General features: G+C 52.4%; 3 protein-coding genes across 16 annotated transcripts in view; 2 read left to right on the top strand and 1 right to left on the bottom strand.

Annotated features, from left to right (window-relative positions):
- Window positions 1–3,578, top strand: part of HN1 (hematological and neurological expressed 1) — a 58,612-nt gene extending 55,034 nt beyond the window's left edge. For 10 of the 12 annotated variants that reach the window (XM_011943372.1, XM_011942742.1, XM_011942942.1 and 7 more), the window contains one exon: window positions 2,568–3,578. In XM_011943372.1, the coding sequence (XP_011798762.1) occupies window positions 2,568–2,716 (149 nt within the window). In that variant the 3' untranslated portion in view covers window positions 2,717–3,578. The remainder of the gene's footprint in view (window positions 1–2,567) is intronic. The other 2 variants (XM_011943005.1, XM_011942877.1) reach the window with 2 other exon arrangements.
- A 2,070-nt stretch (window positions 3,579–5,648) lies between these two features.
- Window positions 5,649–7,170, top strand: NT5C (5', 3'-nucleotidase, cytosolic). Of its 3 annotated transcripts, none has more exons than XM_011942301.1 (5): window positions 5,649–6,016; window positions 6,284–6,384; window positions 6,459–6,519; window positions 6,700–6,814; window positions 6,922–7,170. In XM_011942301.1, exons 1-5 carry the CDS (start codon window positions 5,843–5,845, stop codon window positions 7,074–7,076), a joined length of 606 nt encoding a protein of 201 aa, XP_011797691.1. In that variant the 5' UTR covers window positions 5,649–5,842; the 3' UTR covers window positions 7,077–7,170. The 3 variants fall into 3 exon arrangements, with proteins under 3 accessions (XP_011797691.1, XP_011797769.1, XP_011797852.1); XM_011942379.1 differs by having other exon boundaries at window positions 5,780–6,016; window positions 6,927–7,170; XM_011942462.1 differs by lacking the exon at window positions 6,700–6,814 and having other exon boundaries at window positions 5,780–6,016; window positions 6,927–7,170.
- A 99-nt stretch (window positions 7,171–7,269) lies between these two features.
- The window catches only part of ARMC7 (armadillo repeat containing 7), a 26,238-nt gene continuing 17,647 nt past the window's right edge, over window positions 7,270–15,860 (bottom strand). Inside the window, exons 3-4 of the mRNA XM_011942122.1 lie at window positions 7,780–8,912; window positions 7,270–7,681 (exon numbers count right to left, since the gene is read on the bottom strand). Coding sequence (XP_011797512.1) covers window positions 8,551–8,912 — 362 coding nt within the window. The 3' untranslated portion in view covers window positions 7,270–7,681; window positions 7,780–8,550. The remainder of the gene's footprint in view (window positions 7,682–7,779; window positions 8,913–15,860) is intronic.

Here is a 15,860-nt window from a genome sequence, read left to right as displayed (position 1 = left end):
TGTTGGTCAGGCTGGTCTCGAACTCCTGACCTCAGGTGATCCACCCGCCTTGGCCTCCCAAAGTGCTGGGATTACAGGTATGAGCCACCATGTCCAGCAAGAATATATATTTTTAGTTTAAAGACCTCTTCTTGGCTGGGCACAGTGGCTCATGCCTGTAATCTCAGTACTTTGGGCAGCTGAGGCAGGTGCATCACCTGAGGCTATAACCCCAGCTACTTGGGAGGCTGAGGCAGGAGAATTGCTTGAGCCCGGGAGGCAGAGGTTACAGTGAGCCAAGATCGCGCTACTGTACTCCAGTCTGGGTGACAGAATGAGACTCAGTCTCAAAAAAAAAAAATTCCATTAATATAGGAGTGTTACTAACCGCCCTTACTGCCTTTTCAGGCAAAAGGGCTTCTATGAAATATTTGTACAAATATCTTAGAATATGCAACTTAATTTGATTGGTTCATACTGAAATAAACTTGCTATTAAAAAGAAAACTAGGGCCGAGTATGGAAGCTCACACCTGTAATCCCAGCACTTTGGGAGGCCAAGGCAGGTGGATCGCCTGAGGTCGGGAGTTTGAGACCAGCCTGGCCAACATGGTGAAACCTTGTCTCTACTGAAAATACAAAAAATTAGTCGGGCGTTGTAGCGTGCAACTGTAATCCCAGCTATTTGGGAGGCTGAAGTAGGAGAATCGCTTGAGCCCAGGAGGTGGAGGTTGCAGTGAGCCAAGATCGCACCACAGCACTCCAGCCTGGACAACAAGAGCGAAACTCCATCTCAAAAAAAAAAAAAAAAAAGAAAACTAGGCAGTGGCTTAATGCCATAATCCCAGCACTTTGGGAGGCCAAGGTAGGCAGCTTACTTGAGGCCAGGAGTTCGAGACCAGCCTGGCCAACACAGCGAAACCCTGTCTCTACTAAAAATACAAAAATTAATCAGGCATGGTGGTGCGTGCCTGTAATCCCAGCACTTTGGGAGGCCAAGGTAGGCAGCTTACTTGAGGCCAGGAGTTCGAGACCAGCCTGGCCAACACGGCGAAACCCTGTCTCTACTAAAAATACAAAAATTAATCAGGCATGGTGATGCGTGCCTGTAATCCCAGCTACTTGGGAGGCTGAGGCAGGAGAATTGCTTGAATCTGGGAGGCAGAGGTTAAAGACCCTGTCTGAAAAAAAAAAAAGAAAGAAAACTAGGCTGTGTGAAGGGTGAAGGTGGCTCATGCCTATAATCCCAGCACTTTGGGATGCTGAGATGGGAGGGAGGATACTTGAGCCCAGGAATTTGAGACCAGCCTGGGTGACATAAGGAGACTCCATCTTTTAAAAATAAAAAAATACAAAAAATAGCCAGTTGTGGTGTTGCACACCTGTAGTCCCAGCTGTTTGGGAGACTGATACGGGAGGACTGCTTGAGCCCAGGAGTTTGAGGCTACCGTGAGCTGTGATTGAGCCACTGTACTCCAGCCTGGGCCACAGAGTGAAACCCTGTCTCAATATCCCTCACCACCACTCCCCGCAAAAATTTTTTTTTTTTTGAGACAGAGTCTCGCTCTGCGGCCCAGGCTGGAGTGCAGTGGCCGGGTCTCAGCTCACTGCAAGCTCCGCCTCCTGGGTTTACGCCATTCTCCTGCCTCAGCCTCCCAAGCAGCTGGGACTACAGGCGCCCGCCACGTCGCCCGGCTAGTTTTTTGTATTTTTTAGTAGAGACGGGGTTTCACCATGTTAGCCAGGATGGTCTCGATCTCCTGACCTCGTGATCCGCCCGTCTCGGCCTCCCAAAGTGCTGGGATTACAGGCTTGAGCCACCACGCCCGGCAAAAAATTTTTATAAAATATGTAAACTATTAAACTCTTAGTAAACATTTTCCTTTCATCAAAAATACAGAATTTTTGCATTCACTTTTCACTTTGAATCAGTGTTTTTTCTCGGTTTGGAAACAACCCCGACGAGAAACAATTCGTTTGGAAAGGTTGGATTGTTCCAGTTTTTTTTGCTGTCAGAGAATTGGATAAACAGCCTATGTCATGGGATAATTACAATAAAGAAATGAAGCTTGATAGTGAAGTGAGAGATTTGAAAAAATGCAGTTAATAAGGTGAATTACTACCCTGTTTGTAAATATGGATACATTTTCAAGAGTGAAAAAAAGGAAGTTGATACCATTTATGTTAAATGTAACCAAAACATGTTGCATGTTACCTGGCTAAATGTAAATAAATATACATAAAACAAGTGGACTAGAAGGCTGCACAGGACTTGCAGTGGGAGCTCTGGGAACAGTGAGAGCAGACCCACCTGGAGCTGGAAGGGGCCAGAGAGCTAGAGTTCCCTGTTCTTACAAAATCTTCATGTCCTCATGTATTTGTGTAATTTAGAAAAGAACGTAAACAACAGATACGGGAAAGATGAACACTGGTGAATTCTGTGGAGTGGGAGCGTGGCGGGTGACTGTTATTTTCTTTATACCTTTAGGTATGTTTCCAACCATCAAACCAAAAAAAAAAAACAGATCCTTACTCTTAACAGGAAATAGCTGTCGTTATGAGTGTTATTTCTATTCCCTGTTTTCATAGAAAATGTGGACACAGACTTGCCAGGCAGCCTGGGGCAGAGTGAAGAGAAGCCGGTGCCTGCTGCGCCTGTGCCCAGCCCAGTGGCCCCGGCCCCAGTGCCATCCAGAAGAAATCCCCCTGGCGGCAAGTCCAGCCTCGTGTTGGGTTAGCTCTGACTGTCCTGAACGCTGTCGTTTTGTCTGTTTTCTCCATGCTTGTGAACTGCACAACTTGAGCCTGACTGTACATCTCTTGGATTTGTTTCATTAAAAAGAAGCACTTTATGTACTGCTGTCTTTTTTTTTTTTCTTTTTTTTCTTTTGAAGAACAGGTTTCTCTCTGTCCTGACTCCTGGGTCTGTGGGCCGTGGCATGAGTGTTTTCTAGTAGTAGATTGGAGGGAAAGCTTTGTGACACTTAGTACTGTGTTTTTAAGAACAAATAATTTGGTTCCAGATGTGTTAGAGGATCTTTTGTACTGAGGTTTTTAACACTTTACTTGGGTTTACCAAGCCTCAACTGGTCAGACCATGAACAGTCCCCAGGCACCGTTCCTGCCAGGCCTCAGCACAGGGAGTCTCTCCACAGAGCCTTCTTGGTGTTGCCCTAACTTGCCAGTGGCCTTTGCTCAGAGCCTCCTCCTGTGCCATGTGAACAATGAAGAGGCCTGTGCCTCATGCCTTGCCGCCTGCAAAGCAGAGAAACTGCCTTTTATTTTTTAACCTTAAAAAGTAGCCAGATAGTAACAAGACTGGCTGGCTGATGAGCAGAGCCTCTGCTCTCACGCAGAGGAAGGCTTGGATGTACAGTGAAACTGACCGGAACTAAAACCAGTCAAGCAAGGGAGGCAATCACACCGAAGTGGGCCTTCATCCAGGAACGGGATCCCACAGGGGTGTTGTTTTAAATAACTTGATGCTGTGTGCATGATGCTGGTGCTTGACCGTGAAAGGAAAGTCTCATCCTTAAAATGTGTGTTGTATTTCATAATCCTGGACTGTTGCTTCAAGTAAACAATATCCACATTTTGAAACATTGTGTACTGTGTCTTCTTTTTGAGATGGTTTCAGTGTTCTCTCTGGTTAGATGCTTTTCTCTTTGTCACTATAAATCCTGCCCACTGATTGGGTGAGTCATTTGAAGTTAAATAGCCAGATGTGCCTGTTATTAGCTACTTGGGAAGCCAAGGCAAGAGGATGCTTGAGCCCAGGAGTTTGAGGCTATCCTGGGCAACATAGCGAGACCTTCTTAAAAAACAAAAACAACAGGCCGGGCGCGGTGGCTCAAGCCTGTAATCCCAGCACTTTGGGAGGCTGAGACGGGTGGATCACGAGGTCAGGAGATCGAGACCATCCTGGCTAACACGGTGAAACCCCGTCTCTACTAAAAATACAAAAAACTAGCCGGGCGTGGTGGCGGGCACCTGTAGTCTCAGCTACTCGGAGGCTGAGGCGGGAGAATGGCGTGAACCCGGGAGGCGGAGCTTGCAGTGAGCCGAGATCGCACCACTGCACTCCAGCCTGGGCGACAGAGCAAGACTCCGTCTCAAAAAAAAAAAAAAAAAAAAACAACAACAACAACAACAGGACAACAGTTAAAACAGATGAAGACCCAGAGAGAAGTGGGTTTCTTTCTGAAGAAGTCTCTAAAGTAGGTTAGACTATTCTACCTCCCCATTGTTCTGGGCAGTAACATTTTAAAGTGTTCTCCAAGACTGGGCAACATGGTGAAACCTCTCTACCAAAAATAGCCAGGTGTGATGGCACACGACTAGTCAGGAGGCTGAGGCAGGAGGATTGCTTGAGCCTGTGAGATCGAGGCCGCAGTGAGCCAGGATCGCACCACTGCACTCCAGCCTGGGTGACAGCAAGACCCTGTCTCAAAAAAAGTGTTCTCCAACTTGAAATATGTGGCGATTTCTCCCCACCAGCAAGCAAGCAAGCAGTTCTGCAGTGGATACCAGCTAGATGTCCTCCAATTTTTTTTTTTTTTTTTTGGATACAGAGTCTTGCTGTGTTGCCTAGGCTAGAGTGCAGTGGTGTGATCTCAGCTCACTGCAAGCTCCGCCTCCCGGGTTCATGCCATTTTCCTGCCTCAGCCTCCAGCATAGCTGGGACTACAGGCGCCTGTCACCTTGCCCAGCTAAGTTTTTGTATTTTTATTAGAGACGGTGTCACCGTGTTAGCCAGGATGGTCTTGATCTCCTGACCTCGTGATCCGGCCGCCTCAGCCTCCCAAAGTGCTGGGATTACAGGCGGGAGCCACCGCTCCTGGCCCGGTTCAGCATTTTCTAGACGGGAGTAGGTAAGCCATGTCAGTTCCACATAAAGTCCTGAGGACAGTCCTGATTACCTGTGTTTGATCAAAATCGTCTTTCCGGGGGAAACCACGCTGAAGCTCCCATGTTTCAAGCCAACTCTAGTGTGAATTAGCTCTTAACCAGCTAGACTTGTACACAAAGCAGTTAACAGATTCGTTTCACTTTGTAGTCCTCAAGGGATTGTTCCTGCCCCACTCACAGACGAAATCAATCCACTGAGACCACGGCATTGCGGTAAAGAAGAGTTTGGCCGGGCGCGGTGGCTCACACCTCTAATCCCAGCACTTTGGGAGGCCAAGGCAGGCGAATCACTTGAGGTGAGGAGTTTGAGATCAGCCTGACCAACATGGCTAAACCCCGTCTCTACTAAAAATACAAAGATTAGCTAGGCGTGGTGGCAGGTGCCTGTAATCCCAAGTACTCGGGAGGCTGAAGCAAGAGAATCGGTTGAACCTGGGAAGCCGAGGCTGCAGTGAGCCGAGATCGCGCCACTGGTGCACCGCATGCGGCCTGGGCGACGGAGCAAGACTCACTCTCAAAAAAAAACAAAAAACAACAACAAAAAAAACCGTGGACCTAGCCCCACAGGTTTAGGACCCTTGACTCCTAGTTAGATGCTTCCCAGTATTTCAGATCAACCCTTTGTTGGGCCCCTGGAAGGTCGGTCCCCTAATAGTAACGTGGGGTGAACGGGGGTACGTCTGATGCGGACAAAGCCTGGGTCCCGAGAAAGCGCAGAGTCAGAAAAGTGCCCCCCAAAGCCATCCCTGCACCCGAACCCTAGGAAGGCCTCGCGCAGGGCCTTCGGCAGCGGTTTACGACCTGGGCGGGGCGTGCCGGAGGCTCTATGCAAATCAGCCCAGCGGACCCCGTCTAGCGCCCGGGCTCCGGAAGCAGCGCTCCCCTCCCACTCCCCGCGCTTCCGGCCGGGCCCGCGCCCCCAGACGCCGAGAGCCCGCAGCCCCGGCCCGGCGGCGATGGCGCGGCGCGTGCGTGTGCTGGTGGACATGGACGGCGTCCTGGCCGACTTCGAGGCCGGCCTTCTGCGGGGCTTCCGCCGCCGCTTCCCTGAGGAGCCGCACGTGCCGCTGGAGCAGCGCCGCGGCTTCCTGGCCCGCGAGCAGTACCGCGCTCTGCGGCCCGACCTGGCGGTAGGGGGCGCGGGGTCCCCACACGGGCAGGGCCGGCTCGCTCCGTTCCCGGGGTCACCCCCTTCTGTGTAAAGGGCGCAGAGCCCTTACCCTGGCACCCGCGGGCAGCGCACCCTGAGGAGGAGCCTTTGGGCGCATGCCCCTGACCGAAACCCCCTCCGCAGCTCTGAGCCCGGGCCCAGAGCCCCCAGGAACCTCCCTGCGAGCCCTCGCGGGAACTGGATCTGCCGGAGGCAGAAGCCGGGACCCAGAACTCTTGTCTTTCAGGATAAAGTGGCCAGTGTGTACGAAGCCCCGGGCTTTTTCCTGGACCTGGAGCCCATCCCGGGGGCCTTGGACGCTGTGCGGGAGATGAACGACCTACCGGAGTAAGGAGAGTGGGGGCGGGCGGAGTCCTGGGCGGGCTCCCGGCTCCCGGTGGTAACCGCGACCTTCTCCGCAGCACGGAGGTCTTCATCTGCACCAGCCCCCTGCTGAAGTACGAGCACTGTGTGGGTGAGAAGGTGTGGCTGCCCCGCCCCTGCTCCGCACGTGGAGCTGCCTAAATCCTGATTTTAAAAAGAAACCACCAGAAACCCAGAAGGTCGGGGGTGGGGGGGCTCTCAAAGGCTTAGACCCCACTCCCTGTGCCTGAATTCCGGCTCCCATCAGGCCCTACTCACAGACCTGTGTCTTCTACACAGTACCGCTGGGTGGAGCAGCACCTGGGGCCCCAGTTCGTAGAACGAATTATCCTGACAAGGGACAAGACGGTGGTCTTGGGGGACCTGCTCATTGATGACAAGGACACAATTCGAGGTTGGATCCGTTATCCTTGGCAGCCTCCAGGCCTCTAGCCTGCCCTGATTGGGGAGAGGAAGTAATCATGCCCATTACAGATGTCGGCGCTGCCTTTCTTGTCCCAGGCGAGGAGGAGACCCCGCGCTGGGAGCACATCTTGTTCACCTGCTGTCACAATCGGCACCTGGTCCTGCCCCCGACAAAGAGACGGTTGCTCTCCTGGAGTGACAACTGGAGGGAGATCTTAGACAGCAAGCGAGGAGCCGCGCAGCGGGAATGAGCGGGGATGCCGCGGGCAGCAGCTGGAGCTGAAGGAAGGGCAGGGGCCACCAGAGCCGAGTCAGGGCGGCATCGTGCTGGTGCCTCTGGCCCTGGCCCAGCCACCTGGTACCTCCCGACAGGCTGCCGCTGGCCCCTGCATGGAAATAGTGGGAAAACCAGTTGGAACCCTTTAATAAAAGACCTTGGCTTTCTAGTCTTCTAGGACCCTTTATTTGGGAACATGGAGGGACAGGCTCCCTGGATGGGTGCTGATGAGCCCTTCCCTCCCATTGGTCTGGTGGCCCCAGAATCTGCCTCATTTCCATGACCACATGGATACCACTCCTCTAGCACCTGCTGTTCCTGGGCCATCTAAGGGGTCAGCCTTGAGGGGGTACACAAGAGGCAAGGACCCCTCATTTTCCCTGAGTAACTTTCCATCAAGTCTCATGCTGCTTCTGTTGACCAGGGGGCACCGTGGACATGGAGCCACATCCTTTATGTTGCTGTCTCTTCCTGTCTCCCTTGAGCACCATTTGCACTGCGTCCCTCATGCCCTCATGATACACTTCTGGGGTAGGGCTCCCCATCACTGAGTGCGACAGCAAAGGAGGAGGGCCAAAGCTTTCAGTCAGGGGCCTGGGGTGGCAAGTCGGGGAGGAGGGCTGAAGCTTTCAGCCCAGACCATGGGGTGGCAAGTGGGGGAGGAGGAGGGCCAAAGCTTTCAGCCGGGGCCGTGGGATGGCAAGGGGGGAAGATGTAGTTCCCAGGGCTGGCACCTCTACTCTGACATATCACCTGCATGGCCTTGTGCTTGATGCCCAATGGCCACATTAAGTCACTGGGCTGTCACTCAAGGGCAGGGACCATATCTTCATCTTGGAATCATGGTGCCTAGCAGATAGGCTGGATGGACAGTCAATGCTGGGCCACAGGTTATCCAGGTTGGCATCCACCAGGCCCAAATGCCCAGCTTGGAGAGCCCCTGGGGGAGGTATCCATCCTCCACAGCCCCGGAGGGGGCACCACATCTTCCCAGTGTGAGATCCTTTTACCATGAGGCATCTCATTCCTATTCCTGAAAACTACTCCAGACACTCTGTTAAGGGATAATCCCTGATTTCCCGCAGCAAAGGCAGCTCTCCTAAGCCTCAGTCCCAGCTCTTGAGAACACTGTACTGCGAAGCCTCTGGGTCCAGACACTTGGCCACTTCTTACACCAGGGCCTGAGCCTGGCAGTGGTGGCACCAGACGTAGGGTAGAGAGTGCCGGCCTATGAAAGCAGCTCCAGTTTGATCTCCGCGTGCCTCCGAGTCTGGCTTCCTCACTGGCCAGTTTCATCAGTGTAAATGCCTGTCCTGCTGAAAGAACCCACCTTGCAAATGGCTGAAAAGGCACCAGTGGGGCAGCATCTGCTCCCCCTGTTCCCTGCGTCCACATCAGGACCGTGGTCTCCAGCAGCAGGGGTGCTACAGTCTCGCGGTCCCCGCGGATCAGCGCTGCCGTGGGGCCATACTCCTCGGCAGTGGGATACCCAGGGCAGAGTGCGCCTGCCGGCTGCGGGCCTCGGCCACCTGGCGTGGGGAGCAGAAGTCCTCCAGGAAGATCTGCGCCAGGTTCCGGAGCCTGGCACTGGCCGACAGGGAGAAGCGAAGCATGCACTGCACCACAGGCGCGGCGGTCAGCTCCGGGGGAAAGCTGCGGCCCGGCGGGCTCAGGTGCATGAGCGTGGTAATGGCGGACAGCACGGTCTCCTCGTTGGCGCTGGACAGGCAGTTGATGATGAGCGGGACGCCTCCTGCCTGCAGGATGTGCTCCTTGTTGGCCCGGTCTGGGCACAGGTTGCACAGGCCTCCTGTGGGAGACCAAGGAAGAATCTGGATGCTGTAGCCCCGGGCCTCCTCCCAGCTCCCCAGCTCATGAACCCCAGGGAGGGCCCAGGCCGTTGAGAAGCTGGTCCCAGCACAAGCGATCCAAAGCCCATTCCGGCTCCTGCCTTCTCGGTTCTAGAAAGGCCTGCCTGCTCCCGCCTGCCACAGCCCAGCCTTCCAGAGGTGCGCACAAATCCCTTTCCCTCTCGGTTCAGCCAGTTCAATGGCTGATACGCTTTCTTTATTCCCTTTCTTAAATGTAAAAATCTAAAACTAGGTCGGCCCAGGCACAGTGGCTCATGCCTGTAATCCCAGCACTTTGGGAGGCTGAGGTGGGTGGATCACCTGAGGTCCGGAGTTCGAGACCCACCTGGCCAACATGGTGAAACTCTGTCTCCACTAAAAATACAAAAATTAGCCGGGCGTGGCAGGTGCCTGTAATCCCAGCTACTTGTGAGGCTAAGGCAGGAGAATCGCTTGAACCTGGGAGGCGGAGGGTGCAGTAAGCCGAGGTTGCACCATTGCACTCCAGCCTGGGCAACACAGTGAGACCCTATCTCAAAAAAATAAACTAAAAACCTATAATGTATCATCACCTTAGAACAATTTATAAAAATTATAAACATGTAAGATGATGGTTTCATGGGTATATACTTACACCAAAATTTATCAAATTGTACCCTTTAAATATGTACAGTTTATTATGTCCATCATATAGCAATAAAACTGGTAAAAATACTAGAATGGGCTGGGCACAGTGGCTCACACCTGTAATTCCAGTGCTTTGGGAGGCCAAGGCAGGAGGATCCCTTGAGCCCAGAAATTCAACACCAGCCTGGGCGACATGGCAAAACTCCGGCTCTACCAAAACACACAAAATTAGCCAGGCGTGGAGGTACATGCCTGTAGTCCCAGCTACTTGAGTGGCTGAGGTGGGAGGACTGCCTGCGCCCAGGAGGTGGAGCTGCAGTAAGCCACGACTGCACCACTGCACTCCAACCTGGGCGACAGAGTGAGACTCTGTCTCAAAAACAAACAAATGGCTGGGCGCAGTGGCTCACGCCTATAATCCCAGCACTTTTGGGAGGCCGAGATGGATGGATCACCCTGAGGTCAGGAGTTCCAGACCAGCCTGGTCAACATGGTAAAACCCCATCTCTACTAAAAATGCAAAAATTTAGCCGGGCGTGGTGGCACATGCCTGTTATCTCAGCTACTTGGGAGGCCAAGGCAGGAGAATCACTTGAACCCAGCAGGTGGAGGTTGCAGTGAGCCGAGATCACGCCACTGCACTCCAGCCTGGGTGACAGAGCAAAACTCTGTCTCAAAAAAATAAAATAAAATAAATAAATAAATAAAATAAAAGCTGGCGTAAACCATGCACAGTGGTGCATGCCTGTAGTCTTAACTCCCAGGGAGGCTGAGGCAGAAGTATGACCTGAAGCCAGAAGTTCAAGACCAGACTGGACAACTTAGGGAGACCCGACCCCATCTCAGAAAACTGATCAAGCAGCAAGCAGAGTATCCTATTTCTACTAAATACTTGCATGTATTCACATATTTCAAATTGTGGGATGAAAAACAAATGTTTTTTGTTTTTCCCAAAGTGCTGGGACTATAGGCATGAGCCACTATGCCCACCCCAGCTTTTTACATTTAACAATATATTGTGATTAGCGGGGCATGGTAGAGCCCGCCTATAGTCCCAGCTACTAGGGAGGCTGAGGCAGGAGAATCACTTGAACCCAGGAGGCTGAGGTTGCAATGAGCTGAGATTGCGCCACTGCACTCCAACCTGAGCAAACCAGTGAAACTCCAACTCAAAAAAAACCAAAAAAAAAAACCAAAAAAAAACCCCAAAACAATGTATTGTGAACATCTTTCCATGCCAATAAATGCACATTCATGGCTATGCAGTCATTGTAGATTAGTGGTAAGGAGTGTACCATTTGACATATGTAGTGTAATTAAGAGATTAGAGCATTTTAATGTTATTTCCATGTCACCGTTGCTAGGATTCTGGAGGAAAACAGAAAAGACAACAGTGAGAGATCAGTGGTTCTGCATCAAAGAACTCATGTGCTCAGGTAATGTGGCCGGAATCCCACCCCCATTCCCTCAAGTCAGGCCTCCTCGGTGTAATGCCCTCTTGGCCTTGGGGACAGATGCTACCTTGTTTTGGAGGTCACTCTGCTCAGCACCGGCTGCTCACTGTGGGAAGATGACTTTCTGTGCATCCTAATTGAGCTTCCTGTCGTCACGGTACTCCTCCCTTTGCTTCCTGCTCAATGGAGGAAGCCACCTCTCAGGTCATTTGCAAAACATGCCCGGTGTCCTGAGTGACCAGTCAGGAGTGAAGGCCACAGCTCTACCCACTTGCCCTGTTTTTCTGGAAACTAACGTTAGAGAAGATTTACCTGAACCTGAAACCCAACTAAGACATCTTCCCCAGCCGGAGGGACAGGTGCCCATGGTGCCCCTGCCGAGGACCCTCCTCCACCGACTGGGGCAGGAGCCTGCCGAGGTTTCACTCTGCTGCCCGCTCCCGAGCAGCACTTGGGTCAGACTGGTCCTGCTTTGGGGAAACTTTTTTTTTTTTTGAGACGGAGTCTCGCTCAGTCGCCCAGGCTGGAGTGCAGTGGCGCGATCTTGGCTGACCGCCACCTCCATCCCCCAGGTTCAAGCGATTCTCCTGCCTCACACCCTCCCGAGTAGCTGGGATTACAGGCACATGCCACCACGCCCGACTAATTTTTTTGTATTTTTAGTAGAGACGGGGTTTCGCCATGTTAGCCAGGCTGATCTTAAACTCTTGACCTCAGATGATCCACCCATCTTGGCCTCCCAAAGTGCTGGGATTACGGGCGTGAGTCACCGCACCCGGCTGGGGGAACATTATTACAGGATCCCACTGCATGTGGAGTAAATTCCAGACCCCCGTGTGCTCCTTACCGCTGAGCTGTCCTGTCTGTTCTTCCCTCTCCCTGGCACTCACTGCAGTTGCCAACCTCAGTCCATCCCTGAGACCTTTCAGCCCCCAGCTGTCACACGCTGACACCCTCTTGCTGCTAACAAGCCCTCCACTGCTCTCCTTGTGAGTAGTGTCTTCCTGGGATACCAGACTAGGTGCTCTGCCATGTCGGGGTGGCCCTTCGTCACCCAGTTCTTTAAGCACTGACCCGGGGGGGAAAGGGTTGAAAGAACCGCGGATGGTCAGGGGGCTGGACAGGATGGCTCCCTGACATCCCGCCCACCCTGGACTTCTGTAGTTCTTAGATCTGGGCTGCAGCTCATAGGCAGGACACGTCTGAGGGACGGAGGGGGCTCTTTGGCCTCTCTGGAGTCCTGAGAAAGAGGAGCAGCAGCAGAGGGCAACTAGGCACTGACCGAGAGCCTCTCCCCTTGGAACCTCCCTTGCCAGTCCCACCTCAGCACTTCCTAAAGCACAGGGTGGCCCCTGGCATGGCTGCCTTCTGTCCTTCCACCAGGAGCTGTAAGGCAGGGCTCAAGCTCCTGGAACTGTGGACACTTCACTGAGCACGCACTGGACACATGACTGAACCCTAGAAACGAGTGCTATCATCACCCCCATTTCTGTGGGAGAAGTCAAGGCTATGAGAGGCTGAGTGAGCTGCCCAAAACGCTAAAGAGGGGGAGCCTTCTGCTCCTCTCATGGGAAATGGCGGCCTCTGGAAGCAGTAAGGACAGCTCATCCAGCCTTGGGCAGATGCCAGGTTCAGTCTGGAGCAGGGGCAGTGGAAGTGCTACGGTTGGACTCAGCTGCTCAGACACACCCGCGGCATGTCTCCCGAGCGGACAGGGGAGCAGCCTCCTGTGCACACTGGACTGCGGGTGGGGTGATGGGATTTCTCTCTGTGTAAAGTGTGGTAAGATGAAACCCAAGTCACGGTCTGCCAGCTGAGTCATCACCACACCCAGGTGCACCTGGGCAGGACACGGCCACCCAGACTGCAGAAAACCAGAGGGTGGGGGCAGGAGGAGCCTCAGGAAAGCCACCCTCTGCCCTCCCTCCCCACACGGAGGCCCGGGAGGCTCCAAGGATGGGCCAGGTGCCTGCCAGAGCTCACCAGCTGCTTGGGCACCCTCCGCAGTAGCAGGGACCTTCCCGAAGTCCCTCTGCCTGGTGGGCAGTGTCCCTTAGAGATGAAGAAGGGGCTGAGGGCCAGAAAAGAAAAGGACAGAGAGCTTCAGGGCAGGAAGGCTGACCTGGAGCAGAAAGATGAGCCAAGAAGGCGCCAGAGGACCCACAAGAGGCCACAGCCACAGCTGCTTTGAGCTTCTCCCTGGGTCTCCCTGTGTGAACCTGCCCTGAAGAACTGAAGAAGGCCATGGAAAAAGAGCAACATGGAAACTGGGAGCTTCCTAGAATGCTCAGTAATAGTCAGATGGCTAAATTATGGAACATGTATATGATGAAACAGTATACAGTACATTTTTTTTTTTTGAGTATGAGCCTCGCTCTTGTCGCCCATGCTGGTGTGCAGTGACACGATCTCGGCTCACTGAAACCTCTGCCTCCTGGGTTCAAGTGATTTTCCTGCCTCAGCCTCCCAAGTAGCTGGGATTACAGGCATGCGCCACCACGCCCAGTTAATTTTGTATTTTTAGTGGAGACGGGGGTTTCACCATGTTGGCCAGGCTAATCTCGAACTCCTGACCTCGTGCCTTGGCCTCCCAAAGTGCTGGGATGACAGGCGTGAGCTGCTGTGTTCGGCAATATTTACAGTTCTTAAAAATAATGTCTTCAGCGTGGGCGTGGTGGCTCATGCCTGTCATCCCAGCATTCTGGGAGTTGAGGTGGGTGGATCACGAGGTCAGGAGATTGAGACCATCTTGGCTAAAACGGTGAAACCCCGTCTGTATTAAAAATACAAAAAATTAGCCAGGCGCGGTGGTGGGCACCTGTAGTCCCAGCTACTCGGGAGGCTGAGGCAGGAGAATAGCCTGAATCTGGGAGGCGGAGCCTGCAGTGAGCTGAGATCGCGCCACTGTAACAGAGCAAAACTCTGTCTCAAAAAAAAAAAAAAAAAAAGTCTTCAAAGGCCGGGTGTGGTGGCTCATGCCTGTCATCTCAGTACTTTGGGAGGCCGAGGTGGGTGGATCACAAGGTCAGGAGTTCAAGACCAACATAGCCAATATAGTAAAACCCCGTCTCTACTAAGAAAAAAAAAAATACCCGGGCCTGGTGGTGCGCGCCTGTAGTCCCAGCTACTCGGGAGGCTGAGGCAGGAGAATAGCCTGAATCTGGGAGGCGGAGCCTGCAGTGAGCTGAGATCGCGCCACTGTAACAGAGCAAAACTCTGTCTCAAAAAAAAAAAAAAAAAAAAGTCTTCAAAGGCCGGGTGTGGTGGCTCATGCCTGTCATCTCAGTACTTTGGGAGGCCGAGGTGGGTGGATCACAAGGTCAGGAGTTCAAGACCAACATAGCCAATATAGTGAAACCCCGTCTCTACTAAGAAAAAAAAAAATACCTGGGCCTGGTGGTGTATCCCTGTAGTCCCAGCTACTCAGGAGGCTGAGGCAAGAGAATTGCTTGAACTCAGGAGGTGGAGGTTGCAGTGAGCCGAGATTGTGCCACTGCACTCCAGCTTGGGCGACAGAGCGAGACTCCGTCTCAAAAAAAAAAAAAAAAAAAAAAAAAAAAGTCTCCAAAGAATAATTCACGTTAGAAAATGCCTGTAATTTAAGATGAAGGAGGGAAGAAGGACACCAGATTGTACATACAATAAGATAGGCCCGCTAAGATCCACCTCCTCTGAGCGCTTTCTGTGAGCACCTCACCTGCCCCCAACTACGTCCCCCGCACCAGGCTTTGCTTCTTTCCCTCACACTTACTGACATTATAGTAGTTCTTTGTCAAAATGTTTATTGGCTGTTGCTCCACTAAACTATAAACTCCGTGAGAATGGGGACTCTGCCTTGTCTCACTCTCTATCGGCAGCCTCGCATGTAGCAGGTGTTCAATAAATAGGAAACTGTTATCCTTACAGATATTCTTTTTTTTTTTTTTTTTTTTTGAGACGGAGTCTTGCTCTGTCGCCCGGGCTGGAGTGCAGTGGCGGGATCTCAGCTCACTGCAAGCTCCGCCTCCTGGGTTTACACCATTCTCCTGCCTCAGCCTCCCGAGTAGCTGGGACTACAGACGCCCGCCACCTCGTCCGGCTAGTTTTTTGTATTTTTAGTAGAGACGGGGTTTCACCGTGTTAGCCAGGATGGTCTTGATCTCCTGACCTTGTGATCCGCCCGTCTCAGCCTCCCAAAGTGCTGGGATTACAGGCTTGAGCCACCGCGCCTGGCTCAGATATTCTTTTAAAAATTAAAAAAGTCGGGGACAGGCGTGGTGGCACACTCCTGTAATCCCAGCACTTTGGGAGGCCGAGACTGGCGGATCACAAGGTCAGGAGATCGAGACCAGCCTGGCCAACATGGCGAAAAGCTGTCTCTACTAAAAATACAAAAATTAGCCAGGCATGGTGGCGCACACATGCAACCTCAGCTACTCGGGAGGCTTGAACCCAGAAGGCGGAGGTTGCAGCCAGCCGAGATCGCGCCAACTGTGCTCCAGTGTAGATGACAGGGAGAGACTCCATCTGAGAAACAAAAGAAATGGCCAATACTAAGTGTTGGCAAGGAAGTGGAGCATATAGCATAACCTGGTGTAACTACGTGGAAAGTGATTTGGCAGCTTCTCATGACGTTAAACGCACATCTACCCTAGGACTGAGCAACTCCACTCCTAGGTGAGAAATGACTACATATTTGTATGAACATGATCCTAACAGCTTCATTCATAAAGTTTCCAAACTAGGAACAACTCAAATCTCCCTCTACAGGTAGATGGATAAACAAATTGTGGCACATCCAAAGGAATGGACGATGATACTGCAACAATTTAGATGAATCTGAAAAAC

The sequence above is a fragment of the Colobus angolensis genome, unplaced genomic scaffold (assembly GCF_000951035.1).
Source record: "Colobus angolensis palliatus isolate OR3802 unplaced genomic scaffold, Cang.pa_1.0 Scaffold1, whole genome shotgun sequence".
Classification (NCBI taxonomy): Eukaryota; Metazoa; Chordata; class Mammalia; order Primates; family Cercopithecidae; genus Colobus; species Colobus angolensis.
This window is presented reverse-complemented; position numbering and strand designations above follow the sequence as displayed.